This window comes from Arachis duranensis, chromosome 10 (genome assembly GCF_000817695.3).
Source record: "Arachis duranensis cultivar V14167 chromosome 10, aradu.V14167.gnm2.J7QH, whole genome shotgun sequence".
Lineage (NCBI taxonomy): Eukaryota > Viridiplantae > Streptophyta > Magnoliopsida > Fabales > Fabaceae > Arachis > Arachis duranensis.
The window spans coordinates 7,330,929-7,351,020 of NC_029781.3; the positions used below are offsets into that span (position 1 = coordinate 7,330,929).

Here is a 20,092-nt window from a genome sequence, read left to right on the forward strand (position 1 = left end):
CCTACCATAGTTTTCGGTTATTAAGGGTGTTACATAGTATATTTGACTAGGGCCCAAAGTTCATGTGCACGTGATTCAGTAAGTGAGAAAAATAAATTCACTACTTTATACGCTAGAAGTGGTGTGTATGTAGATATCGTGTGTATGCCTGAGTTGGTACTTGGTGCACATACGTGATAGGCGCGGCGTATGAATGATGGTGTGTATATATACTTGTGCACTTCAGATCGGCTTTGAATTCCTTTGTATATTCTGCTCTAGCGGTGTTTAAGATTCTGAGTCAAAACTTAGTCCGAAGTCGAGTCATATTTTCTCGAATTTGAATTTATCATTTTTAGTTGATGTTATTTTTAGGTAAGATTCCGATCATGCTTTAGGTTACTTAACCCAGCTCGAAGCTGTATTCTATAATTAAAATATATCTTAAAGTAAGTTGTAAGGAATATTATACTTTTATATTTTAATTAAAATTTTTTTATACTATAGTATTATTTTTATTTTAAGATAATTTATTTTATTATAAATATGATATAATATATATTAAGTTTAATTTTTAAAAGTAATTTTGTATTAATTTATTATATAAAATTTATAAATCTTTATATACTAATATTATATCAAGTCGACCTAGTTTAATCCTACTTATTTTAAGTCAAGTTAGCCAGTCAGAATTGGATCAAGATATACCCGATAAACTATTAGATTAGATTCGGATTTAATTATTAAATTTAGTCTGATTCGACCTATGTACGCTCTTATTCTCTTTTTTTTTCTTTGTCCATGCCTTTTCCATTTCTTTAGGCCAATAATGCATATAACTTAACTCTAAAATACTCAAAGAAAATATATCACGACATCAAGTAGAATAAAAGATGAGATAAAGTTAGTGATTTATAATCCTAAAAATCTTAGTTTCAAACATCAAATTCAATTAAAAAAATATTCGCAAACACATGAAAATTAAACTAATTAAGATATATAGTAACAATTTTGTGTCAATACTCCGTCATAATTTTCATATATATTGTGAAACAGTAAAATTTAGTTGCAATAATTATAATTATCATTATAATATATAATAAAATAAAAATATATATTTTTCATAAGAAAATAGACTAAGGTCCAGTTTGAGTAAACAATTTAATTAAATTCTTTTTAAAAAAATAACTTAAACAATAAATGATTATATTAAAAGTAACTTATAAATAAGTTATTTTGTATTTGAGTTTTTAGTTCTAAAAGTGTTTATTTTAAAAGAAATGTGATAAAAAGCTTTTTATTATGAGAGAAGTTATTTTTTTTTAATTTCTCTATAATCTTATAAATAACTTCTTAAAAAACTGCAATTTAATTTTAAAAATTACACCAGACATTAACACTACTATTTTTTATAAGTCAAAAATTCAAAAAAATTACTTTTAAAACTTTTCAAATAGACCCTAAATAAAGAATAGTGACATTAATATTTTGCTACTAAATGTTTGCGACTAAAACTAATTTTTTTGTACTATGCATAACGGTAGGTGTTGGAAGTGTAGCTCAGGAGTGGCAGCAACAGCAATAGCTCCTCTGGGTACTGTCGCACCATTCCTCTTCTTCTTTTTTTTATGTCTTTTTCTGATCTCTTTTTGCTTCTTCTCTTCTTTTTTTTTCTTTTACATAGGGCTTCATATGGATTGGATCAGATTGGATATAGTCTAAAATTCTATTCAATTCGTACTGCACTCATCGGATCGGATACGATATCTACAATTTTTCAGACCAAATTCGATCCGATCCGATCCGCAACTATGCGGATCGGATTGGATCAGATATCGGGGATATCCGCATAATTCAAAAAAAATGTTTTCAAATTCCATTTGGCTATTTTTACAAAAAAATTTATTTTCACCTATTTAAGTATATTTAATTCTAAAATATTATCAATAAAAGTTTTTTTGAATAAAAAAAATAATAACACAAAATTTAAGTTTAATTATTCTAAGTCGAAGTACAACATAAAAAATAAAAAATAAGATATCATAAAATTCATAAAACAACACACTAAAATTCATATCACATTAGGATTTATTTTCTTAAACTATGCTATTTATATGTGATGTGCAGATATACGAATTTGCGGATCGAATCCGTAGATATCACTGCCAAATCCGCAATTCGATCCTACCATAATACGGATCGGATCGAATCCGATCCGATCCGATGACTCTGCGGATAGGATAATATCCGCAAAATATGGATCGGATACGGATAATTACCGCGGATATTCTAATATTATCCGATCCATGTGCAACCCTACTCCCACATATCTACATGGAACCAACTCTTCTATGATCTCTCTTCTTTTTTTCCGTTTCTTGAACCTTAATAATCTCTATCTCTTTCTTATTTTTTGTCGCATATAAAACCAGATGCACTCCGCCATTTTGACCAACCTGCTTGGATCCTATGATTTACATCCTGTTCAATCTCTCCAATATCCTGTATGATGCACCCAAGATACTTAAAACTTTTAACTTTTTCTAGGATGTTTTCTCCAATCTTCACCTTTGTATTGGGGTTTTTCCTTCTCAAACTGAACTTACATTCCATATATTCCGTCTTGCTACGGCTTATGCGCAGACCATTCACTTCTAAAGCTTCTCTCTATAACTCCAATTTCTTATTTAGGTCTTCTCTTGACTCTCCCATAAGGACGATATCATCGGCAAAAATCATGCACTATGGCACAGGCTCTTGGATGTGCTCTGTGAGTACTTTCAAGACTAATGTGAAAAGGTATGGACTTAAGGATGATCCCTGGTGTAATCCTATACCAATAGAAAATTCCTCCGTCACACCACCATGAGTCTTCACACTAGTTGTGGCCCCATCATACATGTCTTTAATTGCCCGAATATATGCGATCTTTACTCTCCTCTTTTTTAAAACCTTCCATAAGACCTTCTATATATACGAAGTGTATAATTATAAATATAATTTAATTTTAATGCATGTCAGTGTAAAGTAGTTTTACACGTGCATTCAATTACATAACGCCACATCAATAAACATAACTACCTTTTATATTAACTACGTAAATGACTATCCGAAATAATAAATGTGATTGTACGATTGTGTAAATCAATGCATTAAAATTAAACTCTTACAAATATTACGTACATAAATTTATAAATACTAAGTTAAATAAAATAATTCTAAGTTATTGTCTTGCTAGTATTACCAATTGATTTAAGTAATGTAACATGTAGTAATTCTATAGAGTCCAAATAAGGTCTTGAGATGACAAGCATCTAGTTATGGGTGATGTATAAGTAGTAGAATGTTGGACCTATTTTTAGGTCTTGGAGACTTGTTGTTGCACGACTAAAATAGATGCACGGCTACCGAAATCTGGTGATGCAAGAAAATCACCGATGACACCTAACTCTAGAAATTCACTCCAACTTGTAAGTCCCTCTAATTGAGGCAACTCAAGCTCGTGCCTTCTACCAACTATGAACAAGTCATGCTCATTCACTATGTCACGCAAGAAACATGCTGTCTTGGATCCTTCCTCTACTGTAACATCCGTACAGCACACGTTTCCAATGGCATTGCACGTGACCATAAAATCTTCCAAGTCGTCGTTACAGTGCGGCGTATAGTGTTTGTGGACAAGTCTGTACACAACTAAGCGCACCCTCGGGTTCTTGATTGCTCGTCTTGCTATGCACAAGGCTTCTCCATCATCTGTTCCACCCAAATAAATAACCGCCAATCGAGTATGTGACTCTTTTATGGAGTGTTGACCTCTACTGACTAGGATTCCAACTGTGCATGGAGCAATGTCTAGGACCTTTTTATTTAAGGCCCTCATGTTCTTGTCATCGCATTCGATTGCGCCATCAATGGACCATCTTTGATGAAACGGAAGGATCACCATGGATGCCACTTTGTCCAATGCGAGGTTGCAAACGTCTTCATGCATGAGGGTTGGTAGGGATATTGAAGTATAAGTGTTGACTATGACGGCACCTGCATTGTCATGCTCGTAAACATCGAAAGCGATGATGACGTCATCTGAGTATGCCTTGTGGCTTGATTTAACCCTTTGGTGACGGTGGGAGACAAAGACGGGTAAGGAGCGACCAACGAGCTCTATTAGATGCAAGACATCAACCGTCATTGGGTTTTCCAGTGATGGAAAAAAGAGGTCAATGACGTTGGTTATGGGGACTATGTGGCTCTTTTTGTGAATGCAGGTGAGTACTCTCAATTCAGAATCGGGTTTCATGTCCATCAGGTTTCTTTTTTGGTAGCCAGCATATTTTCTTGAAGGATCATACAGAGACTTTACAGACCATTGAACAATGCTTGCTGTCACCATTATGCTTATCATCATTGTTCCATATGTGTGCCCACCAATCATCTGTGTGTATAAATATATATTTAAGAGAAAGTTTAAGAGGTATCACTTTTATTAAAATTTGACCAATCTTATACTATTAAAAACATTAATGATGGTTACAAATTACAAAATTTATTGGCCTCCTAGTATTTTTTAATAAATTAATAATAGTAAAAAGAGAAAGTACAGGGACCAATGAAATATTTGTACAATGTGTACAATAAAGGTTTAAGGAATATTAAAAATATAACTATTATTGTTATCTTTTTCCATCAAGGTTAAGAGATAGATGCTTAGTAAATCCCAAAATCAGCTTAAGTTTTTAGGATGAGTGGTTTTATGACATGAAATATTTATTATTTTTAGTACCCGGATAGTTATTCCGGATATTATGGATGATATTCATTTTCTAATTCATATAGCCCATTGTACATATTATACAAATATTCCATTAGCTCCCTAGCAGGATTCAAAGTAAAATATATTCATCAAGCTTTTTTCCACTTCACATTTTGCTTAGATTAATTAATTTGACATTTTTCTAAATTTCTATTAGTAATTAATATTGTTTGCCTAAAAAATAAATCGGTAAACTATTAGTAAACATTTTATGAAAGAAAAGTTTAATAAGGAAGAAGAAAAGATATGATTACCTTATTATCAAACTGGGAGCTGGACAATCCAACTTCCATTTCTCCTTTGCTATTCAAAATAAGGGCAAGAGACAAAGCATCGCTCACTGGAAGTTTGCACCACAAGGCAGGTAAAAAGATTGCGAGTGTTTTAACAACGTGGGTTAGTAGTGCCACAAGAGATGTAGCTATAACCACATTTGGTCGGTGATTAAATGAAAAATTAGCCTTCATAGTGCACGTGGCCACAAAGATTGGCAGAAAGAACCAGTTGCCAAAAAATCGAAGCTTCTTGACCAATGTTGATCCTAAAGGAGGCCCTTCGGGCACAGCTAAGCCTAATATGAAAGCTCCAAGTAGAAAATCTTGATTTATATTGATCGAAATCCATCCCAAACCAAACACCATTAAGATGATGAGGTAAACAACACCATTGCTCACTGGCCTTCCTTCTGGCGTGTTTTTTATGACCCAAAACATTATTGGTCGAAAAACCAACGGAATAAGGGTAACAAAGGCGATCAAATAGAACGAGTTTAACATTTTAGCCTTTGTCCCATTTGCCATTGCAGCCTTGATGACGCATGCCATCGTGGTGCTTAGTATGTCACTTGACAATGCTGTGGACAATGCCAATCTTCCGAGTTCCGAGTTTTGCATTTGGAGACCGTTGAGGGTTTTGTAAATGACTGCAAATGAAACCAGATTGTGCAATGCGGATGAAACCATGAGATCTGTTCTCATTGAATTAAGATCTGGTTTTTTAGTGAGGATGTATTGTAGAAGTGGGTAACCAATCATTGTTGGTAGTACTAATCCAATTGTGGCCAGTGTCCATGCCTTTTTCCCTGTCCTTGTTATCATGGAGAAATCCATTTCAACTCCGTTTATGAAGATGAAAAGAACAAAACCAATTGATGATATTGTAGAAATAACGTCGTGACTTCCAAATGGAAACAACTTCGCCATCAAATCACGTGTTGGCTCTTCTTGAATTGAAATTCCTATAATAATGCCAGCCTGCATATGGAATGTATATTATTATGTACATACAACAGACTTAACGAATAGTAACCATTATGACTTGTGTTTTACAATTTTAATGTATCAGATATGCATGGCTAAATCGCCAATTATGATTTATAATGAATTGTAGAAAATTGGGATACATTATATTTTTATAGAGAAAGTTTAGGGCCAACAGATTTTGTGGTTTTTAGCCATTAATTAGTCAGTAATGATATTTTTAATGGTGTGAGATTGTATCTAATGGTGTAGAATCATTCAATTATCTTTTGATGATTAAGTGCTGGCCAAAATTTAACAAAAGTACTAGCCCCTAGCACTCCTCATTTTTATAAGTACACAATAAAAATCAATCCAAACAGTTTAAATTTATCTTATTTAGCATTTATTATTGAAGAGTGTTAATAGGTTTGTGATTTGTAACAATTAATTAATCATTATTAGTGTTTTTAATGGTGTGAAATGACATCTAATGATATTGGATTACTCATTTTTTTTTATTGGCTAAGTACTAGCCAAATTTTAATAAAAATGCTAGTCCCAAGACTTTCTCTTCATTATTTAGTTAAATAAGATAAATTTAAGCGGTTAGGGCTAACTTTTTATTGTCTCTTGAGTATTACTATTTATATAATTTGACGTCAATTATTCCAAGTGTACATTAAAATTAGCCACTAAAATTAGTTAAAGTATAAAAATACATATTAAAAATTATCACTTAAATAAGGACCATGTTAGAATATAAATATATATTAAAATAAATTAAACTATACCTGTANATTTTTAATTTGATATTATGTTTCTTATAACAATACTTGTATTGGTTGAGGTATATAGATGCATGGAGCATGTGTTAATTTGAGATAAATATACAGGTGAATTTTAATATGTTTATGGTAACTACAATGGTTAAAAAATATTGTTAAAATTAATGTTATATATATTTTTTAATTTTAAAAATAATTATTTTAAAGATTTCTTTAATTTTAACAATATTTTTTAAAATATTATAGTCACTGTAACCATCAAAACATAGGCACATCAGAATAACCCAAATATATGTTAGCTAGCTAGATGTATATAGTCTCACTTTTTAAGCGCGTATAAAAATAAATAAATAAAAAAAAAATGTAAGTTCAGTTGTTTATGCCGTAGATGGAGGTACATACCATGATTTGGGAAACAAGAAAAGGGAGTCGCAATCGCTTGAAAAAAAAGTGGCAGATTTGTGTCACGACAAAAATTATAAGGACTTGCAACTCAAACAATGGCAGAAAGGATTTCATCGGTTTCCTGCCATTTTTTTGGCCACCCCAAATGCCATCTGAAACAATCCTGGGTGGAGCTTTGAAGCAAACTCGGTAGGTGTTATTATCCAGTTGCTTAACATTGTCGAACAAATTCTCCTTTGCAAACTCTGCCATTCTAGCATGCAATGCAAATTTAAATTCCCACGATAGATATTAATTGGAATACAATTTCCTACAGCGAAATAAACTTTTCTGCAAAGAAGACACTACACGTACTTGAACATTGTGTTTTCCCCCCTTTTTTTAAGGATTGAATTTGTTTATCTTATCATGATTTGTTAATGGTTTGTCACATAATGCTTTGGTGGAATTCATAAGGAACTAAAACTAATAATGTACTAAATTTTACACATGCCAACTTTGGAAACAATCATGCACTAATTTAAAGAGGTTGTTACTAACAAAGTATGCTTAGATTTAAACAAATTATTAGCTATTTTATAGTTAAAATAAGTTATAACTAATAAGATTTAAACAAATTATTAGTTATTAACTTATTGTATACGTATTTAAACAAATATTATTGGGTGAAATAGAGTAGGTTAAATGGGGTATTTTTTTTTAGAATGTTACATATCCGACTTTTGAATTTGACGACCCAGTCATAATCCAACAAGAAATCCCTAGCTTCATATTGGCCCAAGGCCCAAAAGTTTAAAAACAGCTCAATAATGAATTTTTGAATTTAGAATCACTGATGTTCTAACCAGTTAAGAGATATAATAAGTCACCAACTTTATATAGTATAAGGAAGAGTTTTAAGTATACCAAAAATATTGATATTTCAATTGTTTTAATTGTTGATTTTAATTAATATATATTCAACGGTTAAAACAAGTGCAACCTGAATATTTTTGGTACACCTAAAATTTTTCTTATAGTATATAAAGAGGAACAGTCTACTCCTCCAAATACACACAATACATTTTTCCACTAACTCTTTCTTTAAGATACCTACTGACTTGGCTGTGAAAATGTCTTTGCATATCATCCCTCTATCAATCACACATTATAGTCCGAAGATAGGAGGAATCCTGTACCACAAAAAAAAAAAAGGCTATCTTCAACATCTCAAGCAACTCACGAACAGGGTAACATAGATGGGGTAAGTGAAATGAATAATGTGCCATAAAAAATTACTAATATAATAAAATTTCGAGTCATATATCTATGTATGAAAAGCCAGACATGGGTGAAGTGAGCATACAAAGGAAAATGTTAGCGGTGTAATAAGGTTGGTTAAACAGAAAAATTTTAAATAAAATTTAATATCCTGTTTCATAAAAATTTACTTAATGAACAAGCTAAAATTAAAAATTAACATTACTTTATGATAAAATTAAAAGTCATTATGATATTTATAAGATCTGTTGTAAGAAATAATTATAAATTAGAACTTATATATTAAAAATTGAATTAAATAATTAAATAATTATCAATTAGTTTAATAAGTTCAGTTATTATTTAAATGTAATTTTATTTATTCATCTTCTAATTTTAAACATTATAATACTAAGATTCACTTTTATGTTATAATATGTGATATTTTTATTTTGGATAATTATTTTTAAAAAATAATTAAATTATGGTATATTTTATGGTGATTACGGTGGCTACAAAAAAAAAACATCTGTTCTCAAATAAAAAAAATAAAGTGTTGTCAAATAATAAAAAAGTGTGACCTTAATTTTAATTATATTGTTTTAGAATATTAGTATAATTACCATATTCATTATAAGTACCAAAACATTCACTTTTTATGTGTGTATTTTATTGGTCTTTTATTCAAAATTGCTTAAGCTTTTTATTACGTGTATCTTTTGCCTTGAAACTTGTAATGACCCAACTCCTAACACGTCATGACTAATGCTAGTATCTAAGTACTATTATTCGACTTACTTTAGAGATTCTTTAGACTAGATATATTAAGTATATAACATGTATTACTTATTGAGATCGTGTATTAACCAGATATAAGTTAGGCAATTAAAACATGTAACATATAAATATACAAAAGTATAGTAACATTATGTACTTGCTCGTAGGCTTAGTTCAATACATCATAGAGTGCAACAATTGCTTATTTATATTACATACAAATATTTACAGACTCTATTACTTATATTAACAAGCTCTAGTTCTACAAGAGCTACCCTATTTTGGGATCCGTCTAACTTTATAAAAAAATGCTAGCTATCTAAAAAGTTTATACAAAGTGAGGACAAACTGGTCACAGATCACTGATAGCTAAAAGAACATGGAACGTTGTGCTGAAGTAGAATGAGTCACTTTTACACGCCAGTAATGTTGCTGCTTGCTTCCTCAACGACTTCTGCTTCTCCTGACTCAGATGAACTAGAGTATAGGTCTACCATCATTAGGTCGATCCACATCAGAGAGTCCTCCTTCGTCGAGGATGATGATGATCCAAAGCCTTCAAGAACTGCCAGTCCGTCGACCTTTCGTCAAAGGTTGTTGAATGGCTTGACTACAGGGGACGGTAGTGGTGTGACGGATATAGCTAGGTACATCTGGGATCACCAGCTCTGAAGCAGAATCTAACCATGGTGGGTATTTTGGCTCATAGATCAGCTCATAGATCATTAGGGAATCTAGTATGGGCTCCACCATATTCATAGGATATGGAGGGGCGGGTGCTGGCCTCAATACAAGAAAAAAGGTCTATGACCACACTTTTTTTGTCACGCTTTAAAAGCGTGGTCAAAAATGGTCAATGGCCATGCTTTTATAAGGGTGGTGATTGTTTAGAGATTGGCCATGTTTTTTTTTGCCATGCTTAAAAAGTATGGCAGGGGTCTATAGCCACACTTTTATGAGGGTGGCAACTGATTCGAGATTTGGCCACACTTTTTTTGCCACGCTTTTAGAGAGAAACAGGCACGCTTTTAAAGTGTAGCGACAGAGTTTTGTTATAGTGGCGTTTTAAAAGTGTGGTCGTTTCCTATAACTCTTTTGGCATGCTTTAAAAGTGTGCCATGTTTCCTAAAGTGATTTCTATTTATATTGAGTTAATGCGACTTTGTATTTTATTGGTTGTCACTTTTGATAGGCTGAGCTTCAAACCCGCATAGAGGCAGGGAAAAATGATGATGATGCATTTGTAGGAGTACTAGAAAAGGACCAACCAGGTCGAGTTCGTTGTTATAGGGTTTTGATTACAAAAAGCCCTCTTAAAAAGGATGAAGAGATTCAACAAGTCAAAGTTGAATACAACGAGAAAGTTTCATAATTAGAGAAGAAGATGGGCGGTGTATGTGATTTATGAAAGGTATTGGTGCACTAAATCATCCCTGGAATGAGTGACGAAGAGGTAGCAGCCTTAGTACAAGCTGCCCAAATTTCTCATTTGAATGCCTCAAGTAGCAGACCAAGAAATACTCCTCGCTCCTCCAAATCAACTCATATTCCACCCAAAGATGATGTAAGTAACTATCTTTTCCATATTATTGTCATAAAGAGATACTGATAAAAAGAAAAAAAAGAAGTGGTCATTATCTTGTTGCTACTGTTGCTAGTTGAATATGCTAGTGTTGGTTGTTGAATTTTCAAGTTGTGTATTGTTGATTGTTCTTTATTTTGGATATTTGATATATTAATTCAAAGTTGTTGACTTATTGTTATTATTGTTGTTGATTTTGGATATTTGATAGTGAGATAAAAGATTATAGGTGGTGCTGATGGTGTTGAATTGGAGTAAAGTGGGAGTTCGGATTTAGGTGGGTGTTAAAACGGAATCTAAATTTATTAATTCAAAGTTGATTTAAGTTAAGGCAGAATAGAGTTTCTCACAATTACTCATAATAAAGTGAATAACTCCACAAAGAATGCTATTTATTATATTTTATAACCCAGGATTCTTTGAACTGTCTAAACTCTATCGGACAGCTACATTTGACATTATTTTAGGATGCGGTCTTTCTTTGTACTAATAATGGAAAAACATACAACTTAGATGTAAAAATTTATCATCCATTAAGCTTGTTCATTTGATTTATTCGTCCAGTCACTAGAATATGTACACACAATCTCATGTTATGTAAATATTTTAGTATATAGTAGAGTTGTGTGTTTCTATAAGCTCTGCATATCCTTTATTGTTGTGTTGTCTAGTTTGTTATATGCATTTTGCTTTTGCTGCCTTTGTTTTATGATGTTGGGACTTGGGATGGAGGTTTTGTCCTTTTGAGTTTGTGGATGAATGGATTGTTATATATCTTATTGTTTTGATTCATAAAACTTTGTGCTGCATGTGCCTACTATTGCACTTGGTGTCATAGCTACCAACATTGCTAATATGTAATATATGCCTTCTCATTTTTTGGTTCGATATAAGATGTACTAACACAATAATATTTAAAATTATGCAGGGTAGTGGTGAAAATAATTTCGCTCACAATGGATGATTAGTAATCATGAAGTTTTATATTTTGTAATGAAGTGTAAAAGAAGTAGATAATGTAAACCCATGTTGGAATTTTAATTCATGTATTAATAATTCATGGGTAGTTGTTATGACTTTTATTTTTGGTATTTTGTTAGACATGTCATGTGATCAAACACACTTTTTTTGGTGACAAGTTTATGAAGCAAGGTTTAATTGATTTAAAATTACTGGTCATTGCTTTTATTTTAAAATTATCTATGAATTTTGTAAGGTTTATTTATTAATAAAGAACAATAGGTTACTGAACTAACTTATAGCCACACTTTAAAAGAGTAGCCATATTTTACAGTAGTCATCAATAGCCACGCTTTAAAAGCGTAGCCGTATGTCTCGCTATTGGTAAGTTTTAAAAATGTAGCCGTATCTCCATCTATTGGCACGCTTTAAAAGAGTGGCCATAATGTTCAATAGGCATCAACAGCCATGCTTTAAAAGCATAGCTGCATCTCACGATATTGGCACGCTTTAAAGCCGTAGCCGTATCTCTTGCTATTGGCATGCTTTAAAAGAGTGGCTATAATATATAGTAGGCATCAACGACCACGCTTTAAAAGCATAACTGCATCTCACAATATTGGCACATTTTAAAAGCTACCCATATGTCTCGCTATTGGCACCTTTTAAAAGCGTAGCGATCTTTAAAAGCGTGGCAAAAATAAAGCGTGGCAATAGGTCACCAAAAGTGTGGCGATAGAATAACTGACACCTTTGCAGATGTGACCCTTTTAAAAGCGTATCGATAGTTCAACAAGTGTGGGAAAGAGCTATCGCTACGCTTTTTTTTTTTACTTTTTGCCACGCTTTAAAAACGTAACAAAAAACTTGTTTTCTTGTAGTAGTGTCTCAATCAAGGTGGAGCTTAGATAGTAGCATGTCATACACTATGTCAAGGTTGAGCAAGGAATGAGAGAATGGGCGGTCCAGAAGGTAGTATGTACAAGTACATGGAGTGTCCTAAAACACCACGCCTCCCGTTGCAGGATCCACGTATCATCCAAACGCTAATAAATTCTCTTTTTAAGGTGCTTCTCTTTTCTTAGTCTTTTAAATCTTATGCTCGGTCTATTTCTCTAAATCTCTTAAATTTTTTGTCACAAAATTATCACTTTGTCCTTAACACTTTATAAATTTTTCATTTCGTCATTTTTACGCTAACTTTCTTTTTTGCTTTTCTCCTTAGGTTTTATGGTGACGTTTTTACCCCTACGGTTATTAATTTACTATTATACCCTCATTTTTTAAAAAGACATTTCTATCCTTTTGTAAGTTAATTAACCATTTTTAGGGCAAGTTACCAAAATAAATCATTTGTCATTCAATTTTACTAGAATACAACATTTAAAGATTACACACGCAAATGCAACTTTTACATTATTATGAAAACCACAGCAGAAAATCAACAGATTTGGTATACACGTAAACCGCTAGAGGGGTATAGTGGTTTACATTCAAACACAATAAAGAAGAAACCGCAACACCCCTCCAGCGATTTCTTCACGAATATAAAAAAGGCATAAACCGCTATAGGAGTGTAGTGGTTTATGCTTGAGTAGTTAAACGTTTTAGAGAGAGAGGAAATTATGGATTGAGAGGGAAAGTTTCTCAAGGCTTAGAAAGAATTTGGGTATTTGAAATTACTAAATGTGTGGTTGGATTTACGTGTGTCAAACTGGAGATTGAATGAATGTGATTTTGTAGAATTGATTTGGGTAAAATTGAGTCTATACCAACATAATTTATGTTTGGCAATTCTATACTGAAATTGATTTTGATAAAATAAATTATGTCTGGATAATATTAGTTAAAATTACTTTTAGATAGATAATTAGTTAATTACTAAAAATATAATATTAAATTATAATATTATTTTTTTAAGTATATTTAATCTTTTTTATACTTCTTTTAGTATAGGTTCTAATTTTTTACAATGTCAAACAAAAAACATTTTATAATTGTTTTAGTACTCTCAGTATTCTTTTATTTAGTATTATTTTAGAAAGTAACATTTTATTACTTATCTCTTTATTGTTATGTATGATCATTTTTTATTAACTTTGTCCTTTTAAACAAGATTAATAATTCATATTATAAAAAAATTATAATAAATATTTAATAAAAAATAAAAAATTAAAATACGAAAGAAAATACTAAAACTAATAAAAAATTAAAATATTTGAAATAACTTGAAACAAATCTGAAATTCTTATGAAAAAAACTACTAAAACCAATAATGACCAACAACAACAAACGTAAATCACGTTAAGTGAATGCAGAAGTTATAATTTCTTGGTTCAAGTGAACGCACTTTTAGGAACAAAATCACATATGTGTTTAGAGGAAAAAATTATCAAACATTAAAAAACATCGCTCAAAGAACATAAACGCACTTTTATCCTCTTCAACGTGTTTGTCAAATACACCCTAAGGATTTGGGTGCAGCGTATTTATACTCAAGCATAAACTGCTACACCGCTGTCGCATTATAATTGCCTAACATTGAAGAAATCGCTGAAGGGGTGTAGCGGTTTCCCCATTAACATATTTGTAGCTGTGCATGCCTAATCTGCGAGACCTCTGTCGCGATTTCTATAGTAATATAAAAGATGCATTTGCGTATGCAATCTCCAAAAGTTGTAATTCGGTAAAAATGAATCCCAATTGATTTATTTTGGTCATTTGTCCCCATTTTTATGTCTTACTTTATCCCATAATTACTATTATGCTCCTAAGTGTTGTGATAAGCATGGGTGGACGCCCATTTAATGCATTGTGACTTTCTTCACAATGTTAGGCGGTGTAATATTAACTATGAACAGTGCTTTGTTTTCCTAGGATTGAATCTATATTAATGTAATTTGAAAAAGAAAATCTTGGGAATTATAAATAGAGCAAGTATCTGAGATAATAGATACACACACAATTACAGCAATAAAATAATCTTCGTTCTCTCTCTTATACTCTCTCTTTTTTACGTTGCAATACTTCTTTCTCTCTCTTTATATTTTGTTAATTTTTGTTACCTCTTCTTTATTTATTTATTTAGTTATTTTATAACACGTTATCAGCACAAAGCTCTAACGAAGTTTTAGGAAGACTTCAGGTAACAAATTTTTATTATGTCGAAACTCTTTCATCCTGAATATAATGCTATTGATATATCTAAAAATAATTATTTATCATGGATACGAGATGTTAAAATCCATCTTGATTCAATGGATCTTGGAGATACCATTAAGGCTGAAAATAATACATCTCAGAAGGATATAGCCAAAGCCATAATTTTCCTTCATCGTCATCTTGACATATGATTAAAAAATGAATATCCCACATCAAAAGATCCTGCAGATATGTGGAAAGACCTTGAAAAAGGTATAATCATGAAAAGACGGTGATACTTCCTCAAGCCCAATATGTTAGAGAAAATTTTCTCGACCTTCCATGCCTCGAATGTGCTCCTGCAGCAGCAGTTTCGAGAAAAAGAATTTAAAAATATTCTGAGTTAATTTCTTGCCTTTTTGTTATTGAACGCAACAATGAGTTACTTTTGAGAAATCATGAAGCGCGACCAACTGGCGCCGCCCCATTTTCTAAAGCAAATGCGGCAAATTATAACCTCAGAAGAGGTAAATGTCAAGATTTTGATAATAAGAAAAATTATGGAAGGAAAAGAAATTATGTTCACAAGAAAAGATCTCACCAGAAGTGGGATAAAGAAAGAAACAATGGGCAAAGTAAATCAATTGAGGATAAATGCTTCCTTTGTGGTGGAAATGGCCATTGGTCATGTACCTGTCGTATCCCAAGGCACCTAGTTGATCTTTATCAAGCATCCTTGAAAAGGGATGACAAAGGAAAAGAAACAAATTTTGTTTCAAATAATGAAAATTCCACCACTCATTATGATGTATTTAATTTCTTTAAGGATTCTAAAAGAAATATTGGCTATTTGATCAATGATGGAATAGTTTGATATATGTATGTGTTTGTTAAGTATTCATGTGAATAATTTTACTGTGCATGTACTTCTACTCATTTTATTATTATTATCATTTGTCTTTAAAGAAAAATGACAAGGACATATTCTGAAGATATTTGCCTTGCGGATAGTGCGAGTTCGCACACTATTCTTAAAAGTGATATATATTTTACCCATCTTGTGCCAAAAGAGGAATGTGTTAATACTATTATTAGCTCGGGTAATGTGATAGAAGGCTCCGGAAGAGCTATAATTTTGTTTCTTGGAGGAACAAAATTCATAATAAATAATGCACTATTGTCTACCAAGTCTCGAAGAAAGTTATTGAGCTTTAAAGATATTCGCCGAAATGGATATCATATTGAGACTATGAATGAGGGAAATCATGAGTACTTATGTATCACAACTCATGATTCAAATAAGAAAGTTATATTAGAAAAGTTGCCCTCACTTTCATCTGGGTTGTATTATACCAAGATTAGTGCAATTGAATCACATGCCATTGTAAACCAGAAGTTTACTAGCCCAAATGAATTCATAACTTGGAACGACCGATTGGGTCGTCCGGGAATAACCATGATGAGGAGAATTATTGAAAACTCTCATGGGCATTCACTAAAGAACCAGAAGATTCTTAAATCTAGTGAATTTTGTTGTGCTGCATGTTCTCAAGGGAAGTTAATTTTAAGGCCATCACCAGTAAAGATTGGATTTGAGTCCCCTGAATTTCTAGAAAGGATTCAAGGTGATATATGTGGACCTATTCATCCACCATGTGGATCTTTTAGATATTTTATGGTCCTAATAGACGCATCTTCGAGATGGTCACATGTGTGCTTATTATCTTCTCGCAACCTGGCGTTGCGAGATTACTGGCTCAAATTATTTGATTAAAAGCACAATTTCCAGAAAATTCAATCAAAGCAATTCATCTTGATAATGCTGGTGAATTTACTTTCCGAGCTTTTGATGCTTATTGTATGGCTAATGGAATAAGTGTTGAACATCAGTAGTTTATGTTCACACACAAAATGGGTTAGCAGAATCACTTATTAAACGCCTCCAATTGATTGCTAGACCCTTACTTATGAGAACAAATCTCCCAACCTCGGTTTGGGGGCATGCTATTTTACATGCCACAGCACTTATTCGTTTGAGGTCAACGAATTACCATAAGTTCTCTCTTATGCAATTAGCTTTTGGCCAGCAGCCAAATGTTTTCCATTTATGAATATTTGGGTGTGCGATATATGTCCCATTGCACCACCTAATCGCACCAAAATGGGACCCCAAAGAAAATTGGGGATATATGTTGGATATGATTCTCCCTCTATAGTAAGGTATCTTGAGATACAAACGGGAGATGTATTTAAAGCTCGGTTTGCGGATTGTCATTTTGATGAATCAAAATTTCCAACATTAGGGGGAGAGAATAAGCTTCCTGAAAAGGAACTTAATTGGAATGCATCATCGTTGATGCATTTAGATCCTCGATCAGGGCAATGTGAACTAGAAGTTCAAAAGATTATACATTTGCAAAGAATAGCAAATGAATTGCCTGATGCATTTTCCGATACAAAGAGGATAACCAAATCTTATATACCAGCGGAAAATGCCCCAATTCGAATTGATATCCTAGTAGGACAAGTAGTCACTGAAGCAAATTCACGCCAGAAGCGTGGCAGGGCAGAAAATGCCCCAATTCGAATTGATGTCTCAGTAGGACAAATAGCCACTGAAGCAAATTCACGCCAGAAGCGTGGCAGGCCTGTCAGTTCCAAAGACAAAAATCCTCGAAAAAGAAAAGAGGTAAATACAATTCCTGTTGAAAAAGACATAATAAAGACACCTGCAGTTATCCAAAATTCTGATATAATTTTAACGCCAGAAGACGTTCAGGTACCTGAAAATTGTGAAAATGACGAGATCTCGATAAATTATGTCTTTACAGGAGAAAAAATGGGACTGAAATAAGACAATTGTCAATGAAATATTTGCATATAACGTGGCATTAAATATCATGCATGAAAGTAAGGATCTTGAGCCAAGATTAGTTGAAGAATGTCGACAAAGAAATGATTGGCCAAAATGGGAAGAAGCCATGAAGGCTAAATTAGACTCACTTGCAAAACGTGAAATCTTTGGACCTGTAGTCCATACACCTGCAGATGTAAAACTTGTTGGATACCGATGGGTATTTGTGAGAAAACGAAATGAGAAAATTGAAGTTGTGCGCTACAAAGCCCGACTTGTGGCACAAGGTTTTTCACAAAGGCCCGGTATAGATTATGAAGAAACGTATTCCCCTGTAGTGGATGCAATAACATTGCGTTATTTAGTCAGTTTATCTGCATATCATAAACTGCATATGCATTTAATGGATGTGGTAACAGCCTACTTATACGGCTCATTAGATCGTGATATCTATATGAAAATCCCTGAAGGATTAAAGATATTTAAGCCATCCAATGAATATTCACAGGGATTATACTCAGTCAAATTGCAAAGATCTTTATATGATCTAAAGCAATCTGGACGAATGTGGTATAATCGTCTTACTGAGTATCTGGCCAAAAACGGATTTAAGAATGATGATATCTGCCCATGTGTTTTCATAAAGAAATCTGCATCTGGATTCATTATAATTGCTGTGTACGTTGATGATTTAAATATCATTGGGACTCCTGAAGAGATTCCAACAATTATAAAAACTCTAAAAGAAGAGTTTGAGATGAAAGATCTTGGAAGAACTAAATTTTGTCTCGGCCTGCAGATCGAGCATATAAAAAATGGGATCTTTATTCATCAAACAACATACACAAAAAAGATCTTGAAAATATTTTATATGGAAAAGTCACATCCATTAAGTACCCTAATGATCGTAAGATATTTGGATGTGAAAAATGATCAATTCTGTCCTTAAGAAGAAAATGAAGATATCATTGGTCTAGAAGTACCATATCTTAGTGCCATTGGAGCGCTAATGTATCTTGCTAATAATACACGATTCGATATATCATTTGCTGTGAACCTACTAGCAAGATATAGTTCCTCTCCAACCAGAAGACATTTGAGTGGAATCAAACAAATATTTCGATATCTTCATGGACCGGTTGATATAGAATTGTTTTATCCCTATGGATCCAAGTCACAATTAGTTGGCTATGCAGATACTGGATACTTGTCTAATCCACATAAAGGGAGATCTCAAACAGGATACCTATTCACATATGGTGGTACAGCTATATTATGGAGGTCCACAAAACAGACAATTGCAGCAACATCTTCTAATCATGCTAAAATACTAGCGATACATAAAGCTAGTCGCGAGTGTTTTTGGCTCAGTAAGATAGCTCCAACTGTCTTGTTTGAAGATAATACAGCATGCATTACTCAACTTAAAGGTGGATACATCAAAGGTGATAGAACGAAGCATATTTCTCCCAAATTCTTCTTCACTCATGATCTTCAAAATCAGGGGACAATTGATGTCCAACAGATCTGCTCAAGTGACAATCTAACAGATTTATTCACAAAGTCACTCCCAAAATCCTCCTTTGAAAGATTGGTACATGAGATCGGGATACGCTGATTTCGAGACATTAAATGATGTCGACAAGAGGGGGAGACTGTACTCTTTTTCCCTTGGTCAGGTTTTTTTCCTATTGGGTTTTTCTTGACAAGGTTTTTAATGAGGCAGTCCCCATCACAAATGATATTGTACTCTTTTTCCTTCACTGAAGTTTTTGCCCATTGGGTTTTTCTTTAGTAAGATTTTAATGAGGCAATAATCCTAAATGGTCATCCAAGGGAGAGTATTGTGATAAGCATGGATGGATTCCTATTTAATGCATTGTGACTTTCTTCACAATGTTAGGCGGCGTAATATTAACTATGAACAGTGCTTTGTTTTCCTAGGATTGCCTCTATATTAATGTAATTTCAAAAAGAAAATCTTGGACAATTATAAATAGAGCAAGTATTTGAGATAATAGATACACACACAATTACAACAATAAAATAATCTTCGTTCTCTCTCTTATACTCTCTTTTTTACGTTGCAATACTTCTTTCTCTCTTTTTATATTTCTTAATTTTTGTTACCTCTTCTTTATTTATTTATTTAGTTATTTTATAACATTAAGCGTTTTAAGTAAATACTTATTAGTCTTATTTAGTGCCAAAATTACCCAATTGACTTTATGATTCTACTTTTACCAATTTATCCCTAACACTTTTAATTAATATCAATTTTACCCTTAACGACACAAAAGATCCACTTCACCTTTAGAT

The 20,092-nt window shown here is 32.6% G+C and overlaps 1 protein-coding gene across 1 annotated transcript; it reads right to left on the minus strand.

The window, feature by feature from the left end:
* Positions 1-3,337: 3,337 nt before the first annotated feature.
* LOC107468843 (cation/H(+) antiporter 4-like) lies at positions 3,338-7,472 on the minus strand. The gene is made up of 3 exons (XM_016088216.3): positions 7,218-7,472; positions 5,044-6,042; positions 3,338-4,411 (listed from the first exon to the last, which is right to left on the minus strand). The coding sequence occupies exons 1-3, from the start codon at positions 7,470-7,472 to the stop codon at positions 3,338-3,340; spliced, it is 2,328 nt and encodes a 775-aa protein (XP_015943702.1).
* Between the last annotated feature and the right edge of the window lie 12,620 nt (positions 7,473-20,092).

Excerpts from the sequence above, each read along its gene's own strand:
- LOC107468843 (XM_016088216.3), bottom strand. The coding sequence starts at position 7,472 with ATGGCAGAGTTTGCAAAGGAGAATTTGTTCGACAATGTTAAGCAACTG. Across the intron at positions 6,043-7,217 it reads TTCTTGTTTCCCAAATCATG|GCTGGCATTATTATAGGAAT; the intron begins GTATGTACCTCC and ends TTCCATATGCAG. Across the intron at positions 4,412-5,043 it reads GCTCCCAGTTTGATAATAAG|ATGATTGGTGGGCACACATA; the intron begins GTAATCATATCT and ends TTATACACACAG.